General features: G+C 34.6%; 1 protein-coding gene across 2 annotated transcripts; it reads right to left on the bottom strand.

Moving 5' to 3' along the window:
* Nucleotides 1-42: 42 nt before the first annotated feature.
* LOC110708636 (DNA polymerase zeta catalytic subunit-like) lies at nt 43-18,775 on the bottom strand. Of its 2 annotated transcripts, XM_021886812.1 has the most exons (23): nt 18,388-18,775; nt 18,173-18,255; nt 17,422-17,479; nt 16,524-16,573; nt 16,311-16,423; nt 15,598-15,640; nt 15,034-15,102; nt 13,855-13,995; nt 13,293-13,464; nt 13,118-13,209; nt 12,649-13,023; nt 10,973-12,311; nt 10,412-10,630; nt 9,916-10,226; nt 8,661-8,803; nt 7,855-8,446; nt 7,414-7,560; nt 6,970-7,245; nt 5,362-5,469; nt 4,663-4,868; nt 2,108-2,411; nt 1,077-1,694; nt 43-569 (listed from the first exon to the last, which is right to left on the bottom strand). In XM_021886812.1, exons 1-23 carry the CDS (start codon nt 18,503-18,505, stop codon nt 396-398), a joined length of 5,751 nt encoding a protein of 1,916 aa, XP_021742504.1. In that variant the 5' UTR covers nt 18,506-18,775; the 3' UTR covers nt 43-395. The 2 variants fall into 2 exon arrangements, with proteins under 2 accessions (XP_021742504.1, XP_021742505.1); XM_021886813.1 differs by lacking the exons at nt 15,034-15,102; nt 15,598-15,640; nt 16,311-16,423; ... (2 more) ...; nt 18,173-18,255; nt 18,388-18,775 and having other exon boundaries at nt 13,293-13,460; nt 13,855-13,943.
* Between the last annotated feature and the right edge of the window lie 555 nt (nt 18,776-19,330).

The raw sequence follows: 19,330 nt of genomic DNA, 5'->3' as shown, positions 1-19,330 counted from the left end.
CATGGGATATGCAAGCAGTCTAATTAAAAAATGAATTCGAAGTAAATCAACATAGAAGAGCAATAGATTGAACAAAATATAAACACTTCCACTGTTACATTTACAATGAACAAGAGATACAACAAACAACAGTATATTCCTGGCTTCTAATTCTGTATACACACGAAGAGATGTTCCTACACACTACAGATTAATCTGTACAAATATATGACCATAATATCCATATACATCTGCATCCGTACACTGCATTATACGAGTAGGAAAAAAAAATACGTAGTACATATTCACATTAAGTTGAAGAGGGCAGGAGAAAAAAAAAAAAAAAATTCCCTACCAAAACCTCACCTATCCTATAATCACCTTGCGGTTTCTTTATAGGAAAATGATGAAAACATTCAGAACCACTCCACCATACACTTAGGATAAAAACCTGCTTCAGTAGCAATACCAGAGAAAGCCCGCAGTTCTTTCTGAACTTTCCGCCTCTCATAATATACCGAGCATGCTAGAGAAGTACACTTGACGCCACTTTCCACCAGCCAATCTCCACCACCACAATGCCGACAAATCTATAGAAGGTAAATCACATAATTAGTCATTTCATAGCAGAGAATATCACAAATTTGAGCCCAAATTTAAAGAGCACAACAGCAGTCAAAGGCAGGTTTTGACAAGAAATTCTTCAATATAGGTGAAGGAACAAAGGAACCAATAGATCACCACTCAACTACTTTACTATGATTTACTTCCTCTGTTTCCCTAAAATTGCACTTGCCTAAAATTTTAACTTTCAAAATTCTGCGACATTTCCACTTTTGCACAGTTTTACTAACCTAAACACCACAACTCCTTTACTTTATGGACCGGATACGAGTGGTGCAGATAAGGGTAGATGGGTAATACAGAGTGGATGAAGCTTTCTCTCATCTTTACTTGAAAAAAATGTTGTCATTCTTAGGCGAATGATGAGAGTATATGGCTTTAACATAAGGGAACACGTTAGGTATAAGAAATTGCAAGTGTGTGTGTGTGTGTGAGAGAGAGAGAGAGAGGGGGGGGGGGGGTATGATACTCACAGCAACAAGGTGTTGGATGTCTCTCTCCAATTTTAAAGTTCTTCCAGTCATAGCGGCAACGGTAACAGGGCCCTTCTTGGAACATTTTTCACAAAAATAATTAGCTGTTTGGACAAGTTCTCCGCAGAGTACACAATGTTTTGAGGAATAGTAATAATCAATTCTAGCTCGGAGAGAATTTACAGCACTGAAGTGTTGCTTTGCAGGAGCATCCCTAACAGGCCGTGGCATATCCTGAAACCACTGCCTTAAATCAGCACCTATAAGCCCAAATACCCGCTGTAAAGCTGGTATTATCTGCTTTGTGATGTAATACAAATCATTCAGTCTATAGGGAGACTCCATAGACAAGAGTTCCTGTGGGTCAACAACCATGTCAACCAATCGAGCACCTGGTTCTCCATGGACAACAACATAAAGGATACGCTCAGCATATCGAGGTTCAGCTCTTGGATCAACTCTCATTGCTTTAGAAGCAACAATTGCTGCTGGAGGCAGTGATGATGAAGCCCTTGTGCTGTAAGTCCCCAATCGGACCTCTTTTGCAAAGACAAAATCTTGAATTGAAATCCTTCCTGAAAGGATTCTGGACCATTGGCGCTGAAGATAAGCTTTAAGCTGCAAACAACCAGATAGAGCGCAACACGGTGACATTAATTTTAAAAGGTATAAGTCATGAATGCAATGCTGGTATCATGGGGGAGTAGGTCAGACAGAACACTCAATCATCAAGAGAAATTCCTATCCTTAAAAAATCAGACAGAAAACTTCTCAGTAAAAAAATGTTTTTTAAAATCCTTTCTTCAGAGTAAGCCAGCTTCAAAGTAGCAGACGTGATGTTTAGCAATCTCCTCAATTGAATTTACAGAAAATAACAAGCATTGACTATACATGACTGATACGACCATATTTGTAGAAAGAGTGATCCCAACATTTGCTTCTCATTAAAAATATAGAACACGAAAACATGATCAGAAGTTCAGAACCAATTTCCAATTAAAAAAATGTGACTCCAACTACCCAGTATTTACCTTGGAAATGTCCTGGCATTCAAAAAACATTCTCAACGACTTCTCCAAGGTCTTTGCAACAGCAGGACAAGTGTCTCTACGAACTGTCTCAATACCTTTAGCATCAAACATAGGTGCTGGTTGACTGAGGCTCTCATAACTGTATCCTACATATCGCTTTTTAGTAAGAAGAAAGCAGGACTGGTAGACCTTCTCCATCTTCAATTTGACAGGATTTGGATTCATTGCTGTAATTGTGGAAGCTATCTCATTTCCAATTCGAAAAGCCTCTTTTAAAGTGCGCCCTTTAAGAAGAACAAACATACTGCAAAAAACAAAGCAGTGTTTGCAGGATATATAAACAAAAGTAGAAAGGAATCAGCAATTACCCTCAATTAATAACAGTGAGGAATGCAAAAGCTAAAATAGTAACAACATAACTGAACTGCCAAAAGACAGTACAGTTAGATGTGTAAGAGAAAATTTCCCACATAAGGAAAATTCTTTCACACAGCATGGAAATAAAAGAAGGCATTTATCCAGAAATAGATTGGTTGCCTCGTCGGTAATGCAAAACAGATAGCAAGTCAAGGAAATTTTGAGTAAAGGCATGTGATACTGCCTCGTGTGATATTTTTAATTTCCAGTGTGACTTTTTTTATTTTATTTTATTTTTATTTTTTTTAATAAATTTAAATTTAGTTTTGGAAGGCAGTGTCATCAGGATGTGAAGGTTTGGCTGATCACCACTCCTCCAGTTAATTTTGCATACGTTTGGAGTAGATTGTCAGTGTTCAAGAAGAAGGTTGCTTTGGCTGCTATAACAGATTAGCAGCTGCTCTGTATTAAATGCAGAATGTGAGTAATAAAGCCCTGTAGGAGTTCAAGTTTGCAATGGTTGCTGCAGCTTTCAAGGATGTCAGTAATACTGTCAAGCTCAGAATTCGAGACATTATAGGGAAGATAGTTAAAGTTTTGAAGAGTAGTAGGTTAGATACTTTGCAGTGAGTGTTATTGATGTTGTATGTTTATGGGCTGTCTGCTATTTTTTAGTAGAGTTGAGGGGTTTCAATTCAAGATTTTGTCTGTCTTAAATTCTTCATTTGGACTTCCATAGTTGGACACTGAACACTCTGATAAGGGTATGGAAGTCTTACCCGATACTTCAATGGTCACTCAGACACTTCAATCATATTGAACCACATAATCACAATAATAAAAACTGTATAAATGCTCAAAATAGGTTTCACGATGGGGCCTAGCCCCTCGTTTGCACCAAAAAAAAAGGGGGGGGGGGCTTCAGAATTCAGATAAACATTTCAATAAGATTTAACTATCAAGTCAGGCTAAAATGTATGTATATGTATTTGTACATTGAAATCACGCAGAAAGTTTTCTACAAACATTAAAACATTTCATTTATACAGTGTCCCCACACCACTGTCCTATTTTAGGACATAATTTCTGTGTTTAAATCTAACAAGATACGAAACACACGCTATGTGTGTACTATATAGGAAATTTATTATTTTACTCATTGTTATTGTAGATTGTTTTGAAAATCAATACTTACATAAAATTTTAATTTAAAGGTTTAAATTAAAGATCGAAAAAAAAGTCAATAACACATTTACTCCACTTTTTGTACCTTAACTTTAAAATTTTTTGTTGATTTTTGATTTTTTGTATAAAGATTCAAGACTTTTTTTAAAAAAAAAAAAAACCAATATGAACGTTTTTTTATTTTATTTTTATAGAACTATATTGGTATTAATATTATATGTAACAATAAAAATATATATTAATAAAAAATATGTACAATTATCATTTAACAAAGTTAATTGTGGTTCTTTTCAATAAAAATACTATGTAAAAAATAATGTGGGTAATAATTTTTATTTATTTATTTATTTATGAAAAGTACAGATAATTTTAGTTTGTGGGTAGTTAGAGTCTTTTTTTTTCTTTTTTCTTTTGTGAGTAGTTATGAACTATAGTATATAAGTAATTTTATAAGTTGAGAAGGGAATTTTGGGAAAAGGCAAATTTATCACCCAAAAAGCCCTTTCTCTTTATATAGTACTATAGATTTGATGTGTTACATACTTGACCTGCACCCAAAACTCATACCCATGTCTATGAAAAAAATGACAACTTACGAAACCCAAAGCGTCAGTCAACTACCAACCACCTTCTTTTGCTCTGGGAAGATCCAATTAATATAGTGAGAGAAAAGGTAAGCACAGACAAACACTCAAGGTGGGATATTAAACATTGCCATGTCAAGAATGTTTTTGAAGAAATATTATGTGTAGTACAGTAGTAGTAAGAAATGATTGTTAAGAGGGCATAGACTCTGAATGTAATTTCAAGAGACTTAAAAAAAGAATTTCAAGAGGCTTAAAAAAAGAATTTAAAGCCAACACATTCATATGGTGCATTGTCTGCAGAACATCTGAAAACTATGGTGTGGTTAAAACAAAGATCACTCCACTTTTGAGCTCTCAATTCTCATAAAAAACATAGTTTCAGCCTTCAGGATAGTAAGACCAAATAATATAGATATTTTCACTTACCTGTCAGTATCACCATACAGAACCCTAGCATTCCATTGATCATGTTTGTTGACAAATAAGATAGCATGTTCAAGTGTTTTACGACCACACTGAACAATGCTGTCTGCCAGCTCTGCACAAGGCATGCGACCACTAAATCCAGCAGCTGTGTATCCGTAAGTTACATTAGCAATTAGCTTTAATGCAAGCTGTCTGGCATTAAATATCTGTAATAAAATATGAAAAAAAAAAAAAATCAGCATAATTCTTCTTTCTTACAAACATGTTCATTAAAAGAAAAACAATCCAAACACAACAATTACAACATACTAGCCCAACCCAAATATACATATTATCAGTTCCAGTAAGCTTTGTAGCTAATAAGTATATAGATAGCTTCTGTACAAAGCTACATTCATTCATTGAATTCAATATCAGGCAGCCACAACTTCCATGCTTGATAGTAGAGTTGCAAAGGGTTGCTCAAAGTCAAATAAAGCTGTCAATCAGTTTGAGAATAGTCAATGGATAGGATATGGGATTTGGCCTGATTTTTTATTGAAAAAGGAAACTAATCTAAGGGAATGTTGGTAATTGGTATAATTAATTAAATAAAAGTAAATACCACTCAATTTTGATTAAACACTTCTCAGAGCCACAAGAAATCTTTTCTCACATTTTAAAATACATGCAAAAGGTTTCAAGTCTTGGAAGTAATACCCTCTGAAGAACTTGCTGTGAAGGTGCCAATGACTTCATTGCTTGCTTCACCATAACCCTAGTGGATAAAATTTCTTCCAACAGCCGAGGTAGAATTCCTTTACGCACCTACTTAGAGTGGTACAATGGAGTCACAATAGTAAACAAAGTAAGAAGATAAATAGAGCAAGCAGGGAAAAGTGCATGCACAGAACCTTCCCTCTTCTTTAAAGATAAACGAAAGCATAATAAAGCTATATATAGATACTAGATCAGAATTAGAGGCTACAATTTAAATTGTCATCTTTGGTGGATTACTCATAATGTCTTTTACGAATACATTGTTTACCAGATAACCAGATTTCATAAGCTATAATATGTTAAGGCAAATACAGGACTAAGAATGCCATTAACAACTACAAAAATCCTAAACATTGATAACTGAACTGGACATAAAATAAGCTCTTATACATAACTAGAATTAAGTACAAAATTTATGAAAAACTCATAGGATGATCAGATAACAAGTGATACATAGAATTCCCTACCAACATCTAATAGAAAAAACATCATCTCATTGGAGATTAGGACAAGAACACATGCACCAACAAATTGATGAAAGTTAAACATCATTACTCCGGTAGAATAGGGGAGTAATTATGACCGATTAGTGAACAGTGAAGAAGCGATGGAGACATCGATGATGCAAAAAGTTTAGTGACTGATTATAAACCAGCACCAAACTATGGAAAAAGCCATCTCTAAAAGGATAGGTAATATTGTCTCAAAGAAGTGATGCATAAGAAAGAAGTGAAGCATAAGAAAGAAAGGCAATATGATTATTAAAGATCAAATCAAAATATAGAAGGGTATATCTGTACTTCTTAAACTATACTATAATACTTCCTCTCTTTTTCTACTTGCAACATTTCAATAGTGTAAACTATTAACATACTCAACTTCAATTACATTTCGTGATTTATAATTAAAGATGAACAATCACATAGGATCTTGTTAGATTCATCACAATGTGTACTTCATTAAAATCTAATTCTGAAACAGTAAAAGTAAGTTTTGATCAATAACAATAATTGAAGTTTAGTAAAATTATTTACTACGCAAGTTTGGCAAAAATTATGTAAATTCTATAAAAAAATATAATCTCATTTCAGCAAAAATAAAATTTGAAGAACAAGGCCTGACTATATATATTCTAAAACTCACACTTTGTTCCCCACCATATAGTTTTTCCTAAAACTTTATGTAATTCCAACTGTTGCAATTAATATAATATGGAGGGAGTATGTAAGGAAGTTCAACAGAACAAGTAGGTAACATAATATTAAAATAAGGAGATACATGGAAACTACTAAGGTACAGAGAGGCATGGCATAATAGATCAAAAAAAAAAAAAAATATTTAAATAAATAATTAAATAATTAAGGGAAAAAAAAAAAAAGCAATTCAGAGCAAGCTTGTGTAAAAGAACAAAAAGAATGTTCATGTGCAAAGTGCAGCAGCAATTCAAACTTCAGAAGCAATCCTCTATTCCTCTATATATCATATCCTTTTATGCAAACTGCAGATCTTAAAGCACAGCTCACAAGTCAGTAGAAGATGAAAATTTACCTCAGACGGCACATACATTACACCATTAGGGGTAACCAGTATCTGTTGATTTAAATCCTTCAAAATTTGCAAATCTGGGGAGTATGAGCTGACCCCAAGGCAATCGGCTTTTGATGGGACAACATTGCCAAGGCAGGTAGAAAAGCAAAGGTTGTATGCAATAATCATGGACGGATAGAGTGACTGAAAATCCAAAACAACAACTGGATCTGAGTAGAAACCAGATTCTGGCTCCATTACAAGAGGTATGCACTCCATTGCAGGTTGAGAGGCTACCTAATAATACAAGGTTAAAATATAGGTCAATGCAACACAGACAAGCAGCATGAGCACCGGAAGATAAAAGCGCGAATTGTTTGAGACTTTGAGTACAGTAAGACATATAGTCATAGGTATTACTGTGACATAGGAGGAAGAAAAAAAACAGAAGAAAGAAAGCCAAACCTGTTGATACCCTGGAGAAATAAGAACATAGTTCTGTGTATGAGCCAACCTTACAAGCATGGATTCAACACGATACTGAGAGCCACGAGACAAAACAGAGAAAAAGTCGATTCCAAAAACACGAGCTAGCTCTGATGTGCGGTTTATCTACAGAAGAAGCAAGTCTCAATTGATAGTAAGAAAACAAAGATAGAGCAATTGAAGGGAAAAGGTATGATGTCTCCAAGAATGGTCATAAAATTATAATTAGAATAAAAAAATAAATTACAATGTTATAAGAATGCCGAAAGCCCGAAACCAAAGGGAATAGTTAAATTGCAAATTAAGGGGAATTAAATCACAGTAAACAAGCAAGACAAATCAAATAACACTAAGAGGCAGATGATGCATGGAAAACAAAATGAGACCTTTATGAATAGAGCTACTAAAAGCAGCACTTACCATATCAAGCTGGTTCACAATATCAAAGTTCAACTTTACTCTCTCCACAAAATACTCAATGCAACGGAATCTTGCTTTCCCAGGACCACTTGAGAACCATTTGTTCAATATGTTCCAATGAATCGACGGAACTTTTCGTCTCAAAACAGCTTCTGCCACAGCCTCTAGTGAATACATATTTAATTTAACTTCACTACGCACGAGTCTCCAAACATTGAGGACTATTCTTCCAGTTACATGGACACCGCTTGCATGGGTCCTACCCCATTCATCCTCAATTATAGTATTATCATCGAGAACAGTATCAGACATCAGAGAATCAGAAGATACAGCTGCAGCAGTTTCCTTGTCAGAAGTATCCAGGTCTCTGTTGACTGCCTTTCTTTCTGCTGGTGTACGAGAGATCTTGTTAATCAAGCTAAGACCTAAGTGAGAAGCCCTTTCAGCTAAAAATCCAAGTGAGTTGCCTTGGACGTCCCATCCAATTAAGATATCTGGATCAATTGAGCATGTTATACTTATAAATTTGTCAAGCAAATCCCTCTCTTCAGGATAAACAAGCATCCTGCATTCTGATATTCCATCCAAGTTTCTGCAGCACATAACAGTAGCTATTATTCAGAATCCAATGTAATTGCCACAACTAAAACAAATGAGAAAAAGAAGGCATTTCTTAAAAAGTTCCAGAAACTTTAATGTTTAGCGATAACATAAAAATGTTTTTAAAAAATAAAGGCAAAATAAAAATTTAACAAAGGGCACAACATGAACGAACTTAAAACTTTTAGCATTGATACGGATGATACCTTCCACAACCTTCAGTTGAACCACGCAGAAGTGCATAGATGTCGACAGATGGACTACTATCATTTTGGACTGCTATAACAATAATATTTATACTATCATGCTGTGGATCAGGACGAAGATCTCCCCTGGATTCTGCTTGGACCTGCATCGATATCTACATTCAATCAAAACCATCTCACAAAATATATATATAACTAAGACCACATATCCATGCCAGAAAAAATTTTAAATTTGCCTCACAAATAGAATAATAAAAAAAAAAACAACAAAAAACCACAGCATTACTAACCAAGAAGGTAATGACAGACTCAAGAAACTAGGAAGCTGACAATATTGGTACTTATATACTTTGCAATGACATTATGATATCAAAAATGCATCTGCAACTGCAACTCTGAAAGTAATGCTAGTATAATCACAAAAACACCAGCCTGATGATAAGCACATAATCACAAACATTAGCCTGAGTATGTACTATACCATGACAGCTGAATAGCTGTTAGCACTTATACACTTAACTTTAATATAACAAAGCACAGTTTTTAAGCACCATCATAACATCAACCGTGAATATTGAAAAAAAAAATAATAAAAAAAAAAAAAAAAAAACAACCACACAAGAAACACAGCCACATGAAAACTTATTTTACATACGTCCAAAAGCACAAGCATTACATTCTAATTTCAAGAGCAAATATTAGCTCAGGTTGTATGCCATTGGCCTAAACAGATACTAATTCGGGACAGAGGGAGTACTTCTATTTGACCATATGTTTCCCATAAAAAAGCAGACGCATACAAGCACTACATAGGAGGTGCAAAAGTTCAACATATTAGGTACAATGGGTGACAATTTCATCTTGCATCTGCCAGTCTTCAAGCAATATGGGAAAAATGCCCATCATAGTTTTTTCTAAAAAGAAGTTATTTTGCAGGGATAATTGAGTACCAATGCCAAGTCACTCAGTCAGTCAAGTATTATGGGTCCCATGCATTCCTTGCATGTCAGTCAACAAGCAAAAGACAAGGCAGGCAGATATTTTGAAGGATTGATTGAATTCAATGAACCAAGAATACAAATGTAATTGTAATTCTACCACATCATGACAATAAAAAATATGTTGGATAGATTTTTTTTTTTTTTTTTTTTTGGGGGGGGGGGGGTGGGGACACGAATAAATAACATGTCATCTTACAATTTTGAGGGCACTCCCCTTCAAGAAACATATGCAAGTGGATTCTAGTATACCTCACCTCTATACTCAACAGTGTCAGTTGTTGGCCAGCGCCAACACTGGCAGGGTCTCTAAAGCCGATTTGACTGAGAGGAGTAGACTTTGACTGCCCACTGGGTCCTGAGATCTGAGAGATGTCTTGTGATAACTTTGTCAAATTTTTTTCTTTCAAAGAACTCCCTTTATCAAGGCATGGGGCAAGCTCATCTTTCATTAGAACTCCTTCCATGTCTAAATTTCTATGATTTTCACCATCTAGCTGATTATTCATGGGCTCCAAAAGTGTTAATTCAGAGGAATCATCAGGTAAGGGCTTTGCACGTGTATGTTCTGGAAGATAATTTTTAAGCACAAATCAGTGATGAGCAAAAGATGCTAGAGACCTAAAACTTAGCTGCTAAAACAGCTCGCATCCCTCAAAAGGGCAAATCTTATCATTATGAATTACAAAAAAAAAATCATGTATAAAACTCTTCCAACATAGAATAAGGAAATAAGACATTTGCTAGCTCTACCTTTTTCTTCAAGCGCTAGCCATTTAAAAACAGAATCAACTGATGGAGGTGAAACTGCTGGGGTCAATAAATAAGCATAAGAACCATCATTATAATAATGAGTAGGAACTCCTATGAGAGAATCCTGACAGAAGTCACCAACACCATGTGAATCCTGGGAGACACTTTTATTGGAGTCAGTAAAAAATGGATGAACATCTTCTGGAACTCCACCCTGCACTGCAAGAGAGAGAAAAGCATGAAAGATAAGACAACAATAGTCAATAACATAAGCAAATTAAATCTAAATTAGCATCCTGAAAATAGAGTGTATTCAATGTAACAATGAACATCTTGATGAGGTAGCAGAAGCCAAAAAAAAAAAAAAAAAAAAAAAAAAGGGAAAAAAAAAGGATTATAAAAAAGGAGGTGATGAGCAGAAAAGAAGATCGTAATCTAAGAGAAAAAAAGCTTAACCTTTGCATTAACTTAAGAACAATGACAAAACTTTCTAACAATTAGTTTAGTTTCCAAATGGACAATATACAATAACTAAGAACACATATAAAATAAAATATGAACCTGATGTTCCTTCATCGTCACTGTCATCTTTGACAGAACACCAACGGGAGGGAACAGGTATTGATGATGAATTTTCAGATGTGCCATTTTTCCAGCTAGCTAACGGAGGTTTCTTGTGGAAAGTCATGCTGATATATCCTACGGACTCTGTCTCATCCACGTGGCCAAATGCAAATGGTAGGCTCACAGACGCATGCTGTTCTACAGAGTCAACTTTGACAACTTCTGGATCAGCTACAGATGAGTTTGCAATACCTTGCTTCTCTTTTCCAACAAGACAATCAGTAGCAGATTGTATAACTTCACACACTTTTGTTTGTTTGTCTATCTGCATATGACTAGAAGGAGAAAATTCAGCAGCCATCAAATTTTGTTCTTCTGATGGCTCTGTATGAAATTCCAACTTCCTCGGATAGAATACATTATTTTCCTTTACAAAACCTTCTCCCACACTTTTTTCTGAACTGGATGATCCAACTCGGAAGCTTCGCTTTTTCCTCATCAAGTCTCGTACAGAACCGCTGTGTTGTGTTCTTGAGTCAACTACATAGCAGCCACTACCATCTGCATTCTTAGTTGAAGGATCAGAATGTATATTGGTAGTAAATTGTTGGCCTTCAGAAAAAGGTAGAGGACCAAATTGTAATTTGGACTTGTTTTGCTTGTCATGAAAGCTAGAACTGCTATGGGGAAAAGTGTGGCGCTTGGAAGACACTGATTCAGTGTCCATTTTCTCAGGTAAATTAGCAGCAGGAGTTAATTGGTGACCAAACTGTAATTTGGGTTTTTTTTGCTTGTCATCAAAGCTAGAGCTGCAATGGGGAAATGTATGACGCTTGGAAGACACTGATTCAGTGTCCATTTTCTCAGGTAAATTAGCAGCAGGAGTTAATTGGTGACCAAACTGTAATTTGGGCTTTTTTTGCTTGTCATCAAAGCTAGAGCTGCAATGGGGAAATGTATGATGCTTGGAAGACACTGATTCAGTGTCTATTTGTTCAGGTAAATTAGCAGCAGGAGTAAATTGATGATCATCTCCAGCACCATCAAACTGTGGAATTTTTGAGCCAGATAAATCTTGACCAACAGAAGTTCTTTTTCCTTTTTTATCATCAGAATTTAACACATCTACAATTGAATCAAGTATGTCCTGACACTCTTGCTGAGATTCATTCTCATAATCTGTATTAGCTATATCCAACACTTTATTAATGGTTGCTGCTGGCAACAGGGGATTTAGAATGGTCTCCTGGTGAAGTTCGTCATCTGAGTTCATATCTACTGCAGCCTGTGAGGAAGCTAGCCACTTCAATAATGCTACATCCTCTGAATCTGTACCCTGAATCATATAAATTGAACATGTTAAGAGAAGGGGTAATCAGAGCAAGGAAACAACAAAGGCAAAGAAGCACTAAATACAATTTCCATAATTACAACTTTTACGCATCATCATCAAGGGATTAGATTAAGAAATATTTCAGGTCATTCTACACCAACAATGAAACCAAAAAGGTACTGGAACAGGTAAAAAAACAAAATAAAATGGTACTTTCTTGAAAGTTGATATTCAAACTAGGGCAGTTATAAACTTTCGAAGAATCCAATTACTGCAAGACAGCAAGGAGGAGAAAAAAGGCAGAGAATTTCAGAACTTTTGTATCAACTCTTTCCATCACCTGAAGAATATCCAATTCATCCATTTCAACTGATTTTCTCAATAATGCACCTATAGCGTCAGCGGGCACTGATTGCTTTGGTGTCACACAATGCTTGATATTTACATCTTCAGAGGATCTCAATACTAGCTCATTTGAGTTTTGGTTTCTTGTTCCCATTACACTCTCCTCTTCTATTGGACATTGTGTTGGCACCATAGAATTCACATCTTCAGATCTATCTAACAAATTGCTTTCTAATTTGCTATACAAACCCTTAAGGTTGTCCATGTACTCGACACCATTTGACAAGGTTTTCAAAACATCTTGAGGAGGTGGCCGACCAGGATCAGCCAGTATTTCTGCATCATGAACTCCACTCCTTTCAAACTCTTCCTATGAGTTACGTGAAAAAAAACAGTAAATAACAGAACAGTCCACATTACATGTCATTAACAGTGAGTAATATATTGCTGGGATAAAGCCAAACCTCCCATATAGGAACAAGCGACTGAACCATTCTCACATCTGAACGAGTTTGTGAGAGGGATGTATACATTTTCAACTGCTGATTCAAAATGTCTGTAAAACTATATGGTGAGAGTAATAATTCAAACTGAAACAGGGGGAAGAAACCTGAAGGCAGGGTATAAATAACAGCATACCTTCTACAGTGGCATCCCCCTCAAGTTCACAAATACTTTGACGATTTACAAAATTGTTGACAGGAGTTAATGAAGCACCACTTACGGAAGGATATTGCCACATCCATTCATCTGGAATTGTTAAAGACCTCCAAACTAGTGGCAATGGATGTGAACTAGAAGCCACATCTGCCTAGTGAAAAGGATTCCCATTTTAGTGTTTCAGATACGAGAAACAATATATGAATATGTAATACTCCCTCCGTCCCCGAAAGAATGACCCTTTTGGGTTGATTTCGCGGGTGTTAAGAAAGTTAAATACAAAGAAGTAAAAGTATATTGGAGAAATAAATTTACATGGGGTTTGTAAAAAAGTAGAGAGAAAAAGCATTAAAAATACATGAAAAAACAAAATTTTATATGGGGAAGCTAATTTTACACAAATATTGTTGTAAATTGGTGGGTATTTTAATGCAAATGGGTCGATCATTTAGGGACTAAAATTAGGCCAAAAGGGTCGAACTTTTGGGGACGGAGGGAGTAATAATCATAGATCAGTAACTCGGTAAGGCAGTCACATGACCTGAGAATAAGAAGACTTCCCAACAAAAGTTTCTGGATTAGAATGATCAGCATTCTCAACACGGAGATCACCAGGCACTGGATGACGAAACTTCATTTTTGAAACATGCATATGGCCCATGCCATATAAGTTGTAGTCAACCTAATGCATTTTAATAACAAACAATATAAGTGAAGACAACAAAATCAGAAAAGTACGAGGGCATAGACACCCAAAAAAAAGCCCAAAAAACAGATTTGAATTTGATAATTGTTTATAGTTTAAACACCCATTCAAAAAAGATGTCTCGTAATTTAAAAATTAAAAAAAAATTATAAAAAAAAAAAAAGTGTAACATTGCATTCATTTAAACACCAGAAATGTCTTCCATTCTATTCAAATAATCAAATCTAAAAGGTACTGACTAGAAAATCCAATAATCCAATACAAACTTGATCTCAATTCCAAAGCCTTAACAGAAGATCAGATATACTCTACTAACAACACTTTTCTCAAAAGCGAAATTTTCTCAAACAAAAATTAAATGAATAACTAATGCCCTGCTAGTCATATACCCCAATTATTAACCATAAAAATTAGTTGGCATCTGCCACAAATGTCCTTATGGTACATCTGAAAATCTGAAATGTCCAAAAGCTAGTCAAACATATCTGACCTATCACTGAACTCTTTCTTTCTCGTGAAATAAGCTTCCATCGCAAATAGAGGACTAGAGTTTCTCGTTTTTAAAAAAGCATCATAAACATTTTTCCAAAACCAAACAGCTTTTTCCTACATATCAGATCAGTGTTTCATTGTCCTAAGTTCGTAATAGTCACAACTAAAATGAACAATTTCTGTTCACTCTTTCTGAGAAAAAGAAAATGTCTACTTTAAGTAAATCTCTAAAGTAAGATGAGACCAACTTTACCCACCTATCCAATTTAAACTCCCAATTCTTGAGAGTTGAGACCTACCATCAGCTCACAACATATAAAGAGGACTAACCGACTAAGCCAATCAAATCAAATCAAATCATTTAGGAATGAGCAAAAGAGGTCAAGCAAGACTACTCTACATAATTGCAGCATGTATATGGATAGCAATGTATAGAAAAGAGTAGTCACAGATATAGCAGCAAGACATGGAATTTTTCTTAATTCTAGAAATTTGAACTTCACTTCAAGTTGCTATTAGTACCAGAAATTGCAGAAGGAAGGGAATATGTGATTCATAGGGCTGTAGACACTTCTCAAAGACAACACCGCTCTGCAAAACATATTTTCTGTAACAGTAAGAATACAGTCATTTTGAGTAAACACACACAATACTCAACCACCAAGAACAAAAGCTGTTAAAGGCTAACAATTTGGTCAACTTGATACTTTGATAGTGAAGCAGTTAATCCTAAAGTAAGCTCACCATAATATTAACGATAATTTCTTGAAACACACAAATAATCCAAGATTTTTAGTATAGTCTAATCTATAATTCAAAGGAACAGAACAGACTATATTGGAATTCCACTGAAGATTGCAAAATCCTGAAATTAAACTTTTTCAGACAAAACCAAATGATTAAAATAACAGTTTGTGCAATACAACTTAATCTTAACAAGTACTGAATGAAGATGATAGCTAACAGTTTCCATTTAGGATAAAATGGCCAGTCTAAAGAGCCGTCTACAGAAAGATGAAGATTTCAGCAAGACTTTGGTTATTAAATTTATGTTTTCAACCAATAGTGGCAAAAAAAAACACATACCAGCAAAAGATTAGCAGCACGAGAGACATCATGGGGATGATATCTTTCACCAATCAAGGACAACAAAGAAAGGATAAAAAAAATATATATATGTATGCAAAGCACAAGAGCATAACTTTCAGCAACCTGTTAATGATTGAAGTCATCAGACTCAACACATTACGAAGTTTTAGTCCAATTACAACTCAGAAAACTAACAATGAAGCCAACTTAGCCAACTTGTCAAGGCAAAAGATGACATAAAGTGTTATATCACGTATGTTTAGCCTTCTTACTTCTTAAACTTTGAATATACAGCAATTAATCACTGACTTATCTTAAATGCAAGTGTGAGCAAACAGTATGTTAATCAGTCAATTTTATGTCAAACTTTTAGTAAACAGGTAAACCCTAAGACATTAAATTAAAAAGATGCTTCCTTTGCGCTCTAAAAATTGCTACATGTATAGGTGTCACACACATTAAAAGCAAAATATAGGAAAAAGATAGAGTGATAAAAAGAGGGAACATGGATGAGGAGAGAGAGAGAGAACAAATAGCCAAAAATGGGTATGTAGCAGTTAATATTAACTTCTTAACTTGGGAAATGTAGCAATTAACAAAGAATGGAGGAAGAATAATTCTGAAATTTAGCTTTCCATATCATGCAAGGGTCAAAATATTAAAAGGTGCTCATTCCTAGATTTAAAACAATGCAATGTTAAAAAGGATACAGATTTATCTTTACAAATAGCTCCTCTGATGAATGGTAACCATAAAATTTCTTTGCACGGACTACATTGCAACTATGCACATGCTGCCTTTTTGTACCAGCATTGCCCTTGAGCTTCACAAATCCAAAGTATTCAAATTTTATCAGCAGCTGACGAAACACAATGATGTGCAAAGATAATAAATTTTCAGACAATGCTTAAAACTTAACATACCTTCAAAGCCTTCTCAACAGCAAAAGATATGGCATTCTCATAAACACTACCTGTATTTACAAACAACCCAATCACACCTTTGACATGGACATGCCTAGATTCTAAACAATTCTTTCAGACAGGATTTTACTAGAGATTATACCAAACAACAAACTTTAGCAGCAACTCACAGCTTCAATCAAATTTAAAGTAAAAGCAACTAAAACAAATCAATTTTGGTACAAAAACCAATTTAAAGTAAAAACAAGTGAAACATAAAAGTTTGGCAAAGCTTGCTCTAACTTTTTCAAGGTTAGGATAGTTTTGCTTAGGTACCCTGAAAATTTTATTTTAGTAAATTAATACTGAATTAAAACTTCGGGGACATGTTGTCTTCCAATGACCCAAAACCATATCACATATTTGATTGTTTCCCTTCTCATTAAACATAAGATACAACAGAAATCAACAATCATTTTCGTTTGGAGAGCCATATAAATTGGCAATTTTCCAGCTTGACTTATTGAACAAATTTCCTCAACTAGTTACCCAACAATGTAAAGATTACTCCAAGGGAAACTGATATTTTCCAATGAAAACATGTGAAAAAATTATTGACAAAGTACAGTACCCACTATCCAACAAAAAATTTGACGATGGAAAGTATAAGCACGTGCCTAAAAGAGCAATATAAACTAAGGTGCTTCAAGTATATAATAACAATTATAGCATCATTCATATGAAAGTGGAAGGAGGATAAGTGACAAAAAATAACATCCAGTTAACTTGTGAAACATGACATTTTTCTTTCTTTTTTTTTTTCTTTTTTTTTTGGAGAAAGGAAAACATGACATTTCCAACGAAGTACAATAAATATCCAAAAGTTAAAATCAAAAAAAAAAAAAAAAAAAAAACAAACCTTCTGGATTTAGATGAAGTGGTATATCTGAGCAGGGCACGTATAAATATGGTAAAGCCTACAAGATAAATCAAGTGCCAACATGCCGTCATTAAAGGGACCTTTGAAAAATAACATCTAGGCTAGCCTCAAAATCAAAATAACCAATTTAGCTAGCATAAAAATAGTATAGAATACAGTTTAAAAGTCAATAAAATTATCCAGCACACAATGGAAGCTTACCAATTTAACCTATTCCACCAAATTCACTTAAAAATAAACTCATTTAGAAAAAGACAACATAAAATCCAATACCTTTTGTATCCATAAATAAATTTTTTTTGGGTGGAATATCCATAAATAATTTTAAATACTTAATTAACTTCTCTCACACTGTTTTCTTGTTAATAACACCATAAAGATGAAAATATAACCTGTTAAAAACCCTTCATGGGACGTACTTGTAAATCCTAATTGGTTAATTTAGAATCATTTTGTGATTAATTAAAGATCAAATTAGGACACTTTATATCACAAGATAGTAACTTACAAGAGTAGTTAGCATAAAACCTACATACAATTAATAATTTATAAATTACAAAAGGAAACTAAGTTTAAAAAGTGTTGTAAAACATTAGTTGTTGGAAAATCTAACTACGTTGAACTAAAAATCAAGAACACCAAAAAACTGAAAAACCCCCAAATTGAGCTAATTCAAGAGAATTACATACAAAAAGAATTCAATATTCATCAAAATTTTACAAAATCTTACTCGATGAACATGCACACAAGCTTTCTGACCAGCAGGAGTGGAGCCAAAGATTCTTATAACAGGCACTTCCTTCACACCTCCACCTGAAAATAAACACAGAATTCTCAGCTGAAACCCTAGAAATTCGTCAATTGATTCAACATTTCTAAATTATAATCGATTTAGGGTTTCGGAAAAATAAAATTGAATTCCGAAAAGATGAAATTGTAGAGAACCTTGGAAGCTGCTGTAAGAAATGTCGAAATCTGGAATTGGAGGAGCCATGTAATGATCAATCGAAACGATTCGAACGCTGAAAACCTTGGAATCTCCCTGCGATGGCGGTTCTTCCATGGCGGTTCTTCACTCACTTTCTCTCTCCTCTTTCTATTAATGGTAACTGATTAACTGATTTTGAATTTTGGGGAAATTAGGATGATTGGGTTCATTTGGCGCGGTGTTTAGGGTTTTTATACGTCGTGCTTGAGAAGTTTCAAGTGGAGGGTAGTTAGACTAGTTAAACTTTAAAATACTTCCTTTTTTTATCACAAATTTTCATGTGTCTGATTTGGAGTTATCTATTTAGGGGTTATTTGGTTGGCCAGGATTATTTATTCAATTGTTACTTGGTCGGCCAGTTACTCGATCGGTTAGGGTTACTTATTCAGGGGTTACTTGGTCGAGTCAAAGATTAATCTCACGCGCTAACCGACTAAGTAACCCCCAAAATAAGTAACCCTTGATCAACTGAGTAACCCCTAAACAAGTAATTTCGGCTACACAGTGTGGCTAGCCACAATGAAAAAGTACCGTTTTTATATTTGTAACAAATCTTTTTGACAAACTATTTGAAGACAAGATTAGACCATGTCAATGGACAAATACTGTATAACTTTCCTCTTATCAGTAATGAAATTTTGTTGTTTTCGCATCCTCCGTATGAAGAGTCCTTTTCAAACGTCATGGAAACTCTTATAATGCATTTCATTAACATAACACTCACTTATCAAAACTTATGTTAGGTTTAAAATGAACTTGACTTAATCTTGTTAACCTTTATCAGTTTATTTGAACTTTATATTTTGAAATACCTAGTAAATTGGAATTAAAGTAAACATACCAGGTTAATGAACTTGATTGTGACATGAGGGGGAATAGTGCTCAACATGTACAGGAGAA

Source organism: Chenopodium quinoa, unplaced genomic scaffold (genome assembly GCF_001683475.1).
Source record: "Chenopodium quinoa cultivar QQ74 unplaced genomic scaffold, ASM168347v1, whole genome shotgun sequence".
Lineage (NCBI taxonomy): Eukaryota > Viridiplantae > Streptophyta > Magnoliopsida > Caryophyllales > Amaranthaceae > Chenopodium > Chenopodium quinoa.
This window is presented reverse-complemented; position numbering and strand designations above follow the sequence as displayed.